The sequence below is a fragment of the Taeniopygia guttata genome, chromosome 2, assembly GCF_048771995.1.
Source record: "Taeniopygia guttata chromosome 2, bTaeGut7.mat, whole genome shotgun sequence".
Classification (NCBI taxonomy): Eukaryota; Metazoa; Chordata; class Aves; order Passeriformes; family Estrildidae; genus Taeniopygia; species Taeniopygia guttata.
This window is the reverse complement of record NC_133026.1, coordinates 90,176,133-90,191,060: the sequence shown is the minus strand read 5'-3', so window position 1 is coordinate 90,191,060 and position 14,928 is coordinate 90,176,133. Positions and strand designations below refer to the sequence as shown.

The 14,928-nt window shown below is 36.7% G+C and overlaps 1 protein-coding gene across 4 annotated transcripts in view; it reads right to left on the bottom strand.

Moving 5' to 3' along the window:
* Positions 1 to 14,928, bottom strand: part of GABBR2 (gamma-aminobutyric acid type B receptor subunit 2) — a 451,884-nt gene that overhangs the window by 341,149 nt on the left and 95,807 nt on the right. For all 4 annotated transcript variants that reach the window (XM_072924427.1, XM_072924428.1, XM_072924429.1 and 1 more), the window contains exon 3: positions 6,780 to 6,917. In XM_072924427.1, coding sequence (XP_072780528.1) covers positions 6,780 to 6,917 — 138 coding nt within the window. The remainder of the gene's footprint in view (positions 1 to 6,779; positions 6,918 to 14,928) is intronic.

Genomic DNA, 14,928 nt, shown 5'->3' with positions numbered 1-14,928 from the left:
TTACATGGCAGAAAAAAAATCCCCAAACACCAAAGTACACAGCCATTATTTATTCTAATTATAAATTAACCTGGACATTTTAAACACCTTACAATAATGTGTATTAACATTATAACACAAGGCTTTGTATTTAAAAAAAAAAAAAATCAATGCTTATGTATTACACTGTGTGTTTTGGATATTTTAATGTAATTTATTTTTGTTCAAGAGGCCATTCAGATTCAGACAGAGGGAATATCTGATTTGTTCAGAATTAATGTTTTCCCAAGCATAAATTACACTGTAAGGCAAAGTGACACCCTTTCCTTTTCATTGTGTTTCTTTTCCTGAGACCATCATTCATTCATTTAATATTATTGATCCAACACAAAACAAAAGTGAATGAATATGTGCAAACAGCTAAGAAGAAGAAAAATAATTTTAAAATTGTTTTTTTTTTCTTCCAGAACATCCAAATCATGTTAGAATAAATATATAAATTCAGTCTTGAACTGCTTTGACCTAACTCTAAAGCTGTATTAAAATACCTTTATTCACACTTTATGTAGTGAACTGAACCTTAGACATTAGATCAAAGGCAAAAAATAGACTATATATTGTAGTTTCGATGTTTTCTGCGGGACAAACAAGATGAAAAAGAACAGCTAACCATATTTAAATAAAAGCGAACACTGGAAAGAAGCCAGTTTTAAATTGATGGAAAGATGGATTCAGCCATAGAATCAATGTCATACATTTAGGCAAAAGGTGAAAAGAGGAGAAAAGAAGGTCCTACTACATCTTGCAGTGCATTACATTTAGGATGTGCATTTCTTGCCATACCGCAGCCTGGAAATTTTCCGAAATTTGCAATTTTAACTTTGTGGACCATGTTTCTGCTCTTAACAGCAAAGTGATGCAAATGTCTCGCCTGGGGTACAACTGCAATAATGCACTGAGACTCAGCATCCCTGTGAAAGGACCTTTGTCACTAAATTAATTATTTTGCCCTAGAACAATCTTGCCTGCTGTACTGCCACATCCATTTCTCTAAGCTGAGAGGTGAACATACAACTGCTTCCCAGTCTCCTCTACCTTGTGCACGTATGCATCCATCCCCACACTGAGACACACAGCCTAATTAGCAGGTATGGCACTGATCATCTGTTTCAACTCCCCATGCATCTTCTTCTCCAGCAGCAACTGGAAATCTGCTGGGGGGTTCATCAGTAATGGCAGGACTCCTGCTGGCAACCTGTATCAGGGGGAGGATTTGCAGAACTAAAAGGTCTGTCTCCCTCCAAATTTACCACAGCTTCTCCCAAATGAGGAGAAACTTCACATGAAATTGTTCCTGAAGGTCAGACCTACTCTGCTTTTCTCCTGCTCCTGGGCATTCCTACAGAGAAGTAAGCAAAACTTCCTTATGTGCTCAGCTGACTCCTGAAAGCAGAACCAGAACGTCCTCGGGTTTGCACCTTATATAATAAGACCTCAAGAGGTGTCTTCCCCTCATGCACTTTGTCTATTAAAAGCAAAACACAAAGACAGAAAATCTATAAAATCCTTCCAATCTCAGGAGGGAAAAAAAAAAATAGGAAGAAGAAGAAAAGAAGATTACAATAGTGAATTATGGGCCAAAAACCCAAAGATTCTAGTTTGTTGGTGCATCGAGCGATATTCCAGTGGGAAAAAGGCCTCTTCAAGAGGGACTGCCTGCATCACATAGATAGAAGTAGCTAATCTTCTTAGCCAAAGACTAGTTTAAATGTCCTTTTCATTACTCAGACTAATAATACATGAAAATTGTGCAGTGAAGGAAAAAGTAGCACAAACTCACTGTATTGGAGCAAACATAATGAAGAAGTCTAAAAAGAAAATAAACCACCACATTCTTTTATCAAATGTTTACCTAGCCATGCTGGAGCTCAAGGTAACAGGTATAAGGATTTAGAAAATGGAGATATTAACAAGAAGAAATTTGATTCAGTGGACAGTATAGAAATCTCTGTGATGACCTGCAGTACTTTCATGTTAAACCACATAATTTTAAGCTGAACATAGCTGTGAAATTCTGTGTTAAAAAATAATTTTGGTTAGTAATAGACACCTAATAAAGCCTGGTTACTTACAGATACATGTGTCCTAGGCTTCTACAAATACACAAACACATACCTCAGATCCTACTTCATACCCTTCTGTATTTCACCCTTCCTCAGTGTTTCCTCAATTTTTTTATTCTGTTTTTTAACAATCTTCTCAATCCAGTCTCAATCCCCTTTCCATAAACAGCAGCTGGACATGTAGGACAACACAGCACGGCTGGCCCTAAGTTCTCTGTGCTCATATTGCAGCCTTCTCTCCATTCATATGGATCTCTGTCCACAGAAGCTCATTTTCACAGAAATGTCTAAAAGCTTACAATCTTTGGGAAATCCCTTGTTAAAACAGGGTTGCAATTGGCCAGTGATCAGAAATTCCCAGGAGGAACTGACAGTGCAATCACATCAGCCTTGTTTCAGAAGGAAAGCAAAAGCTAAACATCACTGATTTTCTTGAACACCAGCATCCTTTTCAATAATTCAGAGATGAGACCTTGAATACCTATGGATCCCTCAGACAATAAAACAAATCTCAGGGTAGGCTCTTTAATATCCAATCACATGAGAACCAGAAATTTTCCCTTTCCAACTCCCATTTCTAACACAGGAACTCATCCTATATTAATATGCCCAAGAGTGAGCAGTAATACATCATGATTAGGGTACCTATAATTTTGTTAGAAAACTTTCCAACATGAGATGCTGAATCCAAAATGAGGTTCCTCAGTTTTGAATGTCATTATGATCTAATCACTGTATTGCCTGAAGGAGTTACTTGCCTAGAAGCCAGTAGTTATGACTAGATTACATAAAATATGTAGAAACAGAGGATATTCTGAGGAAGCACAAACATTTATATTTTGTTTCTGGCAGAAGCTTATTTCCAGAGTTAAATGAAATTGTAAATTAAGCAGGCTATAAGAGAATGTCAATGGCACAATGGCTGAAAAAGACGAATCTCCAAAAATTGAGTTCCACAGATTAAGAGGGATGACCAGTGTGGTCAAAATCCTCATGCCGATTAAATGTTTGTGTTAACAAAACAATCAGGAAAAGTGAGAGATGACAATGAAAAACAGGAGAAGCAGTAATCTAGATAAAATAGACACTTTTTCCACTGTGAGAAATTCACATGGAGATAACAGTTGATGGATATGTTGAAATAGAAGAGAAAGGCTGAATAGCTATCTCCTCCGTTTCACACTAACTGGATACTGGCAGGAGTGTTTTGATGTACACAATACAAATACATAACTTTTGCAAGATATTAAGAGATACTATTCATGATTCTTCTTCACTCTTTAATTGCCTTGAATACACACTGAAAGAAAGTGAGGATAAGATTAACATGGAATAATTTGACATTGATGTATTCCCCCTACAGAACAGCAACTACCCAGTATTATGCCTTTAAGGCCCACTCTCAAAGGCACAGGATATTATGGGCACTTTTAAACTAAAACACCAAAAGTTCAAATTGAATCCACTCCTCAACCTGGAGATCAAAGATGCACCTGCAGACTCCAACCCATATTCAGACTACCACTCAACAAAAGACTGCTGGCACACAGAGATTACCCATGGAGAGGCTTTTCATTTGAGAGGCTAAGGAATGGGTGCTTGAATTTTTCCTGCTAAGAATATCTGTTCAAAAAAACATTTTCCAAGTTCTGTCACCTAGCATACTTCAGTGAAAGTCCTTCGGGATGACATAAGACTTTGCAGACTAGAACAACTTGCTCCTTTCACAGATATAAAGTGGTCCATTAAAAAATAATTAATTGTATTACAGTAAGAGATAATTAAATCAGCCAGCAGTTGAAGGCAGCTAATTGAGAACACAAATTCCCTTTCTACTCTTGATCAATACTAAATCAGAATTTGTCAAGATGGAGAAGGAAAAAAGTACCAGTTTTTTGATATGACATGGAAATAAGGCATGTCACCTTCAGACTGAGACTTTTCTCAACCTCTCTAATTTTCCCTATTTCACATTGTTGCAGGCTGTCAGTGACCTGATTTAGCCAGTTAAGTAAAAAAGACATTATCATTATCAAAAGCATACAGTAAGGAGAGTAGAGACTGAAGACACCTTGCAAGAATCTATTTCTTTCCCCTCCCTCGTCACTACTGTAATTGCCTGAGTAGAAAATGGAATATGAAAATTTCCAGCACTCTTAGCATATTGTTTCACTGTTTGGTTTTGGGAACTTCTTACTGTAGAGAATGAAGAAGAGGCAGAAAAGAAAAATTCATCCAAAAAGAGGAAAAGTAGTCACCCAGTAACTTGGAAATCCGGGCTAAAAGGTTTTCAGAATGGTTTTGCAGTCAGCAAGCCTCATATTGTATTTGCTCAGGAAAGTAATTTTTCTTTTAGTTGTTATATTATGTTATTCTTCTTTCCTCCCTATTTTTCCCAAGACTATCAGTATAATCCTGCATTTCTCTTGCATGTAAGAGAGTCATCACTTTGCTGAACCTAATGACACCTGTGTAAATCAAATCAAATTACATGTTCCTGCTAGGGTTAAGAGCTTTGTTTTCATGACTGCAGGCACAAGGACAGGAACAAAGCTTTGGAGTCAGACATCCAAAGGAAAGTCCCCTATTCAATAATACAGTGTCAGGTTAGGTTTTGTCTCTATGCTGTTTTCCCTCTTCCTGACTGCAACATGAAATGACTTCATCATCATCATGATTTCATAAAACAATTTTATGTGAGTTTGGTGTGATTCCTTGAGGTGAAGTCTCAAGTTTTGAGGGAGGACAGCCTTGTATTTTATCAGACTGAATATTATTGCTCCACTTCTGAGAACCAGAGATTTCTATCTTCTTCTATTCAAGTTAAGCTTTTAATCAGAGACACTTATGACAGTGGATCCTGAGGAGTGGAAGGATTTGTACTGTTTGCCCACTATCTTATACGTGCTACATCTGCTGATTTGCAGATACACATATTCCTGTCACTATATGACATAACACTTTCACAAACAATATTTAGATTATTGCCATTGTTGCTATTCCATTTACTAAGCCTTGCCACACTTCCCAGCCATGCTGTTGTGGTTTTTTTATCATTCAGACAATCAACATATAAAAACAAAATAAAGAGCCATTTTGCCACGTGAGGATTTATCTAGTGCCCGCAGGATATTAAGCCCAAGCAGTCAAGAATAACTTGGTAAACTGATATAATACATAATATTTAAGACATAGTCACAGCTATAGTGGTTAAACACAGAGAAATAAATGCTCTCTGGTAGCAATACTTCATACCATTCTGTAATTGACATATACATTGATAAATTCAGGAATTTAAAAGCTTTCTAATCACTCTTCCTCAGACTGAGCAACTTCATGAACAAATTGATTTCCAGATTGTATCAGGCAGAACTTGACTGCAAATCAAAAGATTTTTAGCACAATCAAACCCAGCTGTTTAAAACATCCTGCATCATACCGAAATTCGATGTGACAAATAATTAAAAAAAAAAAAAAAAAACAGAGGTCCAACCATATACTTCATTATAGGTCATGAACTAGGCCAATTTTAAGAGAGAGTGTTAAAGGCTAGTTTCAAGGCTTCTGTTATTTTCTCCATTCTCCCCAGAGACACACTATTATTTTGTTTCCACAGAGGAATTGCTTTTTATATCAGAAAAAAAAATCCCAAAGAAGAACGAAAAAATATCTGATCTGACAAGCATTGCAAACACAGTTAACAAGCTGCTTTAATTATCCTCCTAAGATTTTCCCATTTGTACTCTGATCATCATCTTCTTCACAAACTTAATTATGCCTCATTTGTTCTTGCTGCACTACTCTCAGTAAGTATTCCAGGTGGAAAATAGGAGCCTGTTTGTAACTGTAAACTCAGGTAATTGTTTTGTATTTTTTATTTTGATATAGAATAATTCAGATTTTTAAGGAAAAAAAAGTATACAGGAGTATCTTTGGGCAATATGAATATTGAGTAGAAAGCCAGGGTATTTCTACATCAGAAAAGCAAAACTCAATGGCTATATGATCAGCCATCCATCTGAAAACTTTCAGTAGTCAGATGATTGAATAAATGAAGAAAATCATGCTGTTATCATCTGCATTTTAGAGATTAGTATTAATACATTCTGATTCCTCAGCAGAGGAAACCTTTCCACAAACTTGACCTTTGAGAAAGTCAGAAAGAAGAACAACTGGGAATAAATGTGCTTCACGAGTTAAATACTGAGACGTGAACCTAGTCACTATTTAGAATTTATGCACTACCAGCACTTTTCAAGTGCATAGAAATTATTGCGTTCTGACTGAGTACAGACTGAGTTAATACCCTGAAGTACCATAATTTGAGTCCTGATGAGTTTATTCCAGCTTTTCAAAAGTCCTAGGTTTGGCCCCCTACCACGCCTGAACTTGATTTCACCTGGGTTGCTTTTTGAGACACATTATTTTTATTTAATTAACCCACTGAGACTGCTGCCCCAAACTCACAAGCATTTTTGAGTACAATGAAATGCCAAGCCTTAAAATCTAGCACTATGTACAAGTCACTAATCTTTACATATTAACTGGCCTTCAAAACTGAAACATAAAAATTTCACGAAATTCTAAGCTTTAAAAGCATCGAAGCTAAGTTTCTAATTTTTTTTTAAATCCAGAGACACAAGACAGCATTAGAATATATTCCATTCCACACCTTACCTGAACCAAATTCCATCCCTTCAGAGATTCAGCAATGATAGAAGTAACTGTTGCACATACACCACCAAAAACCATCAGATGATTAGGTCCAAATTTTATTGCATCGTAGAAGGCTTTGAGTCCTTTTGCATTGTCACACTGGGAAAAAAAAAAAAAAAAGAGAGAGACAATATTCAATGTCACAAATAAATTAACTAAGAAATAAACTGCTTAGTAGTTGGGCAAGGAAAAAAATCAGGGGTTCCACAGACATAAACATAATACCTAAACATGAAAAGTTAGAGCACTCTCTTCTGGACTCCTAATGAGCCATAGTAAAAGAACAGCAAAATGCCTCATTATGTTCTACAAAACCAGAATTTTGGTACCACCATTTGACAAATAACAAAAAAGTCCCGTAACAAATGGTTGATCAAAATATTTTCTACATTTAAAGCTACCATTTCCCAATGCAAAATTTGTAAAGTAACACCAGATTGTCAGCAGGGCTTCCATAGCTGGAGGAAAGTTTGACACTATTGATAAAGTACAGTCTTTAAAGAAGACTCCTAAGGAGCTTCTACTTAAAGTCCAACCTCAGTATTATGTGCAAAAATATGTAGCAGAGAGCCTGTTATTTAGAAGCCCCAAGTCTTCAAAAGATAGCAAAATATTCTTTTGTAGTGCCAAGAATTAATTGTTCTCCTCTCATAGCTCACACAGCTTTGAGTGGTAGGCCAGGCTAGATGACATTCTGAGGTCCTTTTAACCAGACCTGTTCTTGGCTTCCCTGATAATTAGTTTGATCATTATTTCAGGTTTAAAGGATTTTACTGTAAACTGAGACCAGGACTGAAAATTTAGGGAAAAAAAAGGCTCATACTAGTCACTATTGCAAAAGATATATCAATCTTTGAATAAAGTATTATTAATAATTCATAATAACCCTAATTGCTAAGCTTGCAAGAGTATTAATAAATTATGTGCCTGAAGGTTGATTTCGATTCCAAACCCCAAACCATACTGGAAGTCAGAAGTATCAACACAATATAATAGTGGCTGTCACTGCTCCACTAACAGCCACTCCTTTCTCTTTTTGAAACAGAAGTTTTCTGTCCTCTTTTGCCTCCTCTGCAAAGTCTTCCTTGAATGTACTCTTTATAAGAACTATCACACACCAGCCTCCAATATTTCATTACGACTATTCAATAAAACAGTTCATTTACTATTAGCATCCACATAGTAATTGTATTGCATTCTGCAGAGAGAATAAAGATTTTGACTAAGAAGTTTGGAAGCTTATATTAATCTCCTTACTGAATTAATATACTAAAAGAAAAATTATTATATTTGCATTCTATCTGCAAGAATAGAGTTATTGCTCCCACTTATTCAAAATGATACAGATATTTAATGAATAGACTCTCTTAAATTGCATAATATAGCCCAATGCTTTCCTTCTTAATGCAGAAAAAAACCCCCAAAACTTCCCAGTACAGCAGAGGCTCCCCTGTCAGTTTAATGTGCAGGTGATAAGCTCACATTGTGAGGGAATTAAGACTGTGATCATTGGAAGAAGCAGCATTCTCCATTCTCACTCCTTCATTCCCTACTTAAGGACCAGTTTATTCCAAGTGCAACCACAAGGCACAGCTACTTATTGAATCTGAAAGCAGCCAAGGACACTACAGCTTTAGTATCTGCACTTAATTGCCATTTAGCCGAATCTTTTCCCTCATCCACCTTATCATATGAAGCTGCAGCAGAACCAAGTTGGTTTTCATACCAACTTAAAACCAGTTAATATAATTATTTTTCTTTTTTTATTAGGTCACTTTTAAAATGTATCACTAAGTAGCACTTTGAGAGGAATACAAGCCATTTATGAAATAAAAATGATGTTAATAGTAAAATAGCTGTCTAAAGTTGCAGCCCATGAAGGGGCCACATACATGAAAAGTTATGAATAAATAAATGATAAGGACTTATAGCATGTTACATGAAGTAAAATTCACACTAAAACCCACCCTTACATCATAAAACATCTGATGCATTTTTAACTGCTGTTTTCCTACAAAATGTTTCTCACTGCAGTAAACAAGAAATTATGGGTTGCAGTAGGTCAGCTTGCTGGGAGGTCCAGAATTGGCATTGGGTCTTTCTTTCTCATTTGATTTTTCATGGTTATGAATATACTAGCATGACAACAACCCCTTTTCAATCACACAGCAATTCTCTTGGGAAGATATACTAAAATGTTTGCTCATCTCTCCCAAAGTGAAAGGTTCACACTGCTGAGATATATTGCTGATCAATCAAAAGGACCTGCAAGAACACCTGGGCTTCTCTTCAATGTGATGCAGTTAAATGGCTACTGTGTTTTCACCTTTTTACTTCCCTTCTGACTAGCCTCAGTTCTCTCTTTTCTATAGCACCATTAGACTCTGCCTATTCCTTGAGCAAAACTGTCCCAACAGTCTAAAGAACGTCTCAGAGAGAAAGAACAAGAACTTAATACTCTGGCTGGCCACGACTGGACAGAAATGAAAGGAAAAATGAGAAAGATGGGAGAAAGCAGACTTTCATATTTGTTTAATGTCACATTTCACAACATACACTGTGTATAACATTCTTCCCTGCAAGCAACAGAACAGCCTGTCACAAGCATTAAAAAATAAACATTAAGATAAAAATAACAGCCCTACCAAGCCAGACAGACAAGCAGGAGAAAAGGTTTCTTCCTGCCTCTAGTCTGAGAAATGTATCCTTAGCGAGCTCCTGAAGCCCTGTGAACAACTGGATTTTTTCAGAAATTCCAGGTGGCCAACACTGCTGCTCATGGTCTTTAATTTCCAAACCCTACATATGTAACCATAAAAGAGGGCAACGCTGTTGAAAGACAATAATCACTGAAATTCCCATCATATCGCCACCCAACAACTTCCTGAATTGTTGTCTCCAAGTAACTCCAGCTAGGTCTAGGAAAAACCCTTCGCAGCAATCTACAAGACAACTCAAGGCTGCATAAGAACCAAAATCAGCATTAAAAAGGAAGGGCTAGAAAGTTCTGGCCACATGTGGATGACAAGAAGCTGACTGTCTTACTAATTGTAGTATGACTGACAGCAATGAAGGGGAAAGAATCCCTCATAAAAAGTCACAAACTTGTATCATAAAAAATATAATCTGAAGGAGCCAACACTGCTTTTACCACCAAGTTTTGATATTTTGCCTGAATTGTTATCAACATGTCTACTTCACTGACCTGAACTGCAGCCAGCTCATTTTCAACCTGTTTATAAAACCAGGCAGCTATGCTGTGCCCCTGAACTTGACTGCACGCTAAAACACTGACCACAGTTGCAATACGTTTACCAAAACTAGAATTTCAAATATACGTGATTTGTCACTTATTAAAATTTTCTTCAGGAGAAGGGGCTGAGAACTGCCTACCCCAAACACATTAATTGCTGCGCTTAGTCTCAGCCAAAAGCCAGGAATAAGCAAAATATAAATAGCAAACATACATATTAATGAAATAATTACATTAAGTGTATCTAAACACACTGACTTGATACAGATTACCTGGGAAATTCACAAGTAAAAATACAACCAAACTCTAAGCAAAGGTTTGTGAAGAGTCCTGCCTCTTGCTGTGACAAAGACAGCTTAATATCACAGCTGGCATCTGACAAGGTGTGCAGAACCACCTATTTTAATTAGGAAATATAGCCAGATGAACTGCTGCACAGGAGACAAGTCAGAGGAATTTCTGGATTGAAGTGTGAACCTTCCTGAATCCTCTTCAGAGGAGTGGCTGACAAATAAAAACTATAATCCCCTACTGAGGAATGGATGCAAATGCATAGGAAGAGCTGCCTGAGGCATTAGGGGTGCACACAGGCAAGAAACATTTCTGGAGAGAATGGCACAGCAGCTGAACACACAGGAGAGACCTCCAATCTACCCAAAGGTCGTCTGCAGCTGGGAGAAAGGATGCCCCATGTGAAGGCCACACATCACTGAAGTCAGGAGAAGCAGCAGGACTGACCTTGTTGACTATCAGGAGGGCTGTCTAGCAGACAGTGAAAGAGACACCAGAGTGTGCACTGAAATTCTCATAGCCATAAGCAAAACACACTGCAAGTCCTTGGTGCACGGAACAGAAATTTATGTGGTGCTCATACAATAAAAATTTTTGCCAACTCCCTAACATTGTCAGGTTTGAGCAATTACAGAGCTAGCACAACAGCAGATACTTGCAATTCAACTTATCTTGTTAGGGTTGCACAGCAGCAAGCATTGTAGGAATGGATACACTGGTCACATGTGTGATTATGTTTAGATTTCTAGCTGTTGGATAGCTATGCTGAACTGTTTCTCAGCAAGCTATATTCTGGCACAACTATACTTTTTCTGAGTGAAAGTAAACATGAGGAACTATTTTGGTTTCTATTGAGCTATTGACAATTGATGTTAGAGAGCCTTTATGAAAAGAGGAACTAACAAACAGCTGTCATCTGCATAATGAAATATCCAACTTTATCAAGTAATATTAGAGCTTTCAGCAGCACTCTGCCCTAAATGCTTGTAAATATATTAAGAGATTTCTTTGAGCAGAGAGAACAAAGGTACGAAGCCTTATTCCTATCCTCTACAAAATCTTGCTTAGAAACTACTCTGTGTTACAACATCAGTTCAAATGGAGCTAAGAGATGAGGAACACCAGCGATTAGTTTAATTTAATTTTCACTGACTTCTTTAAAGGCATCAGACAATTCAATACAATACAGACAATTTAGTGAAGAACATATAGACAACTGCTCGGAGCTACAAAAATATCAATCATTTTGGCAAACTCTGCCTGCTTTACATGGGCAGGGCATGCTTCCCCTGAGGTTTCTCTCCATTTTCAAGTATCTGCAATTTTGGTACCTTAAAAGCCAGCAATTTTTTCATTTAATTTCTGTAGCTGGATTTTCTTTCCATGACTTTGTACGACTGCTCTTGGAACCTCCACTTTGACTACCACAGCATCTGGTGACAACATAATTATCCATTGGAAGAAAAAGCACTGCTTTTCAATTGTTCTAGAACACTTCATACTGTGCAAAGTAGGTGTGAGATGTCTTGCTAGGGGATATTATGAATGGTAAAAGTTCACAAATACATGAAATTAAATTGGACTAGTTCATAGATCAAAAAAATCAATTCAAAACTTCTTAATGGTGAGATGGTAATTTTCTCAGGAAACACCAGAATCACAGGATTTTGGTATCTAGAATAGATACTACTCTAGGGAAGCAAGACTAAAATCTTGCCCTTTCCTGGTGATGAACTGACAATGCCAAGTACTTGCATCAAGTCTGGTCTGAACTGCTATAGCCATTCCCACATTCTGCATTTGAAAAACAAAAGCAACTCCTTCCGGCAAGTACACTAAATTTCTCTGTCCTAAAACTGAAGCTAACTCATCCAAAATGCTGGGCTTTTTTGTATGTGATTTCTCTATCATATTTTAATTTAAATAAAATATGAAATCATATTTAGCAACTATATTTGGTTTTGCTTTAGAAGGACTGGAAACAGCAGAGGAGGACTTAATCTATTCAGTGAAATATTTCCCAGTAAGTTAACTCCCTTACCTTAACACCTCTTGACATACTTCTAGACTTTATCTAGCAACTTCTTTATCTGATTCTGCCTGCTGCACAGCTCAGCGAGTGCTGCCTCTAAGGTACTGGTCTTGGCATCTCATTTCGTAGCTTATATTCTGCATTAAGTGCCACCAGCCTCTTTAATGACTGATCCCAAAACAAGGGGGACCACTTGCTTCTCTGTCTTCTTATGTCTAAACACCTTGTGAAGGCTCAGTCTCTTTCTCAATGACATTTTCTTTTTACTGAGTTCACTGTTTGGAACTGAGTCCACCAAGCAAGACAAACAAAGATTTCCTGTCTCTCCTTATAAGAGAAGTATATTTGCTTTTCCCAACAATACCCTTTTTTATTATATGACTTATATTTTCAGTCTCGATACTACTTCTTGGAGTATATAACATTTACACTGAATGATTCCAATTTAAGGACTCCAATATTAAATGGAATTGGAATGTAGCAAATAGATAAATCCTGTGTAATCAAAACTGACTCTATGTTTCCATCCCGCTTAAACACGCAGTAGTATCAGATATCAATTTGACGTCCTCTTTTCAGAGTAAACTTGCATTCAGCTTGAAAGGTGAAATCTTTCCTCAAACAAAGGTGAAGTTCCCTAATGCATAACTGTTACACACACAGAAGTTCAAAATATCATCAAGAAACATTGTTTATTTGTGATATGAAGATCACCTTTTAATAATGCAATTATTGGTTGATGTGGCAAGGTTTTGGTAGCAGAGGAGCAGCAGGGGTGATTTCTGTGAGAAGACACCAGGAGTTGCCCCTGCATTTGTCCCCAGAACTGACAGCCAGTTCTGGCCAGCTCCAAAACTGCCTACTGCCCAAAGCTGAGCTCATTCAGCTCCTGAAACTCTGTGATAGGTGATAGCACATTTAATAACAGGCAAAAAAAAACCCAAAAAAAACCACTGCACAACAGCTGTGAAAGAGGAAGAAAAAAAAAAAAATGAAAGCAACAACCATTCAGGCACCAAGGTCAGTGAGGAAGGAGGGACAGGAGATGCTCCAGATGCTGCAGCCTGTGGTGAGACAGGCTGGCCTCCTGCAGCCCATGGGAGTCCATGGTGAAGCAGAGATCCACTGTCTTTTTTTTTTTTTTTTTTTTTTTTCCTGGCTGTAGCACTAATCCTGTACAGGAGTTGTCCAAGGGCTATACAGCAGTGAAATTCATAATTCAGGAAACACTGGCCAGAAAGTCTGTAAGAAGTTGAGCAGGAATTCAAAATATTAATATCTTCTTGTGAATTGCTAATGGAAAGCCAATATGTGGGCCTTAGAGAGATCCTATTGTACAAAATGAACAATTAGTCAGATCCCACAGTATAAGTTACTTTTTGTTAGATTGTTCTGCAGTTGGTCCTGCCATCTTACCTGAATCAAATTGGTGTTAGTTCAAATATTCCCGGACCAGAGGTGATTTTTAACACCCATATTGCATTGGCTCATCCACAACATACAGTCCATTTTATTTAACTTGCTCAGTTCTGCATCAATCTTATAAAATATTACACAAGATAATTTTACAGACTTTTCAAATTAGCAGCATTAATTAAAATGGATGGCTGTTCCCAGAAAAAAATGTTCTCTTGAATTAGAATTTTTTCCAAGTATCCTTAAAACTGCTTGTGGATGTTCACATTGACAGTTTTATGGCATAAATATATAAAACACAAAACTAAGTCTTGGTACTGTATTGGGGTTTGTTCTGACATTCTGGTGCTCAAAGACCTATCAGATATTTTTGAAAATTCAGTATTAACAGGGAGACCAATATGTTGCTTATGTCCTTCTGACCTAACCTATACTACTCCATTGCCATTATGTTTTATGGAAATAAGTGGAATTACGGAAAAGCATAAAATTCCAAAGGAACAGTAAAATAATATATCCAAATGTATTTAGAAAACAAATAATATATTCTAGTTTCGAGAATAAGCTGGCTTGGTTTTCTCCAGCTATTCCAATTTTCACCAAGTTCAACCTTACAATGGTTTCTAACAAAATAAAAAATTATTTTAATTATTCAATAATTGAGGAAAATATATTCAGACTTTACTTTTATCAAAATACTTTCTAAAATATCCCTATGAAATCAGTTATGTTTTTGCATTTAAGTAACCTCAAAAGGTGTAAATTGTTTCAAACACTTGAATCCCAAGATTATTATCACTTAAATTTATTGTTGAAATCTACTGATTTTTTTGTTCTCTCAGACATATGCTCTAGTAGATTTACAAGGTATTTGCCAGCTGCTGCTCAAGTACAAATTGGAGAGCAAAAGGAGACAATACTGGCAGGTTCAACATACAGCCACTAATGTAAATTCTTCAATTTTGTATTTGCCACCTTTTTTCATTTCCTTTTATTATTACCATTTATTATTTATCATTACACTGCCATAAATAGCCTATGTTTTCAGAATCAATATGAAAACATAGTCAATATGAAAACAATTTTCAATATTTCTCTTGAAATATTTCTGTTAGATT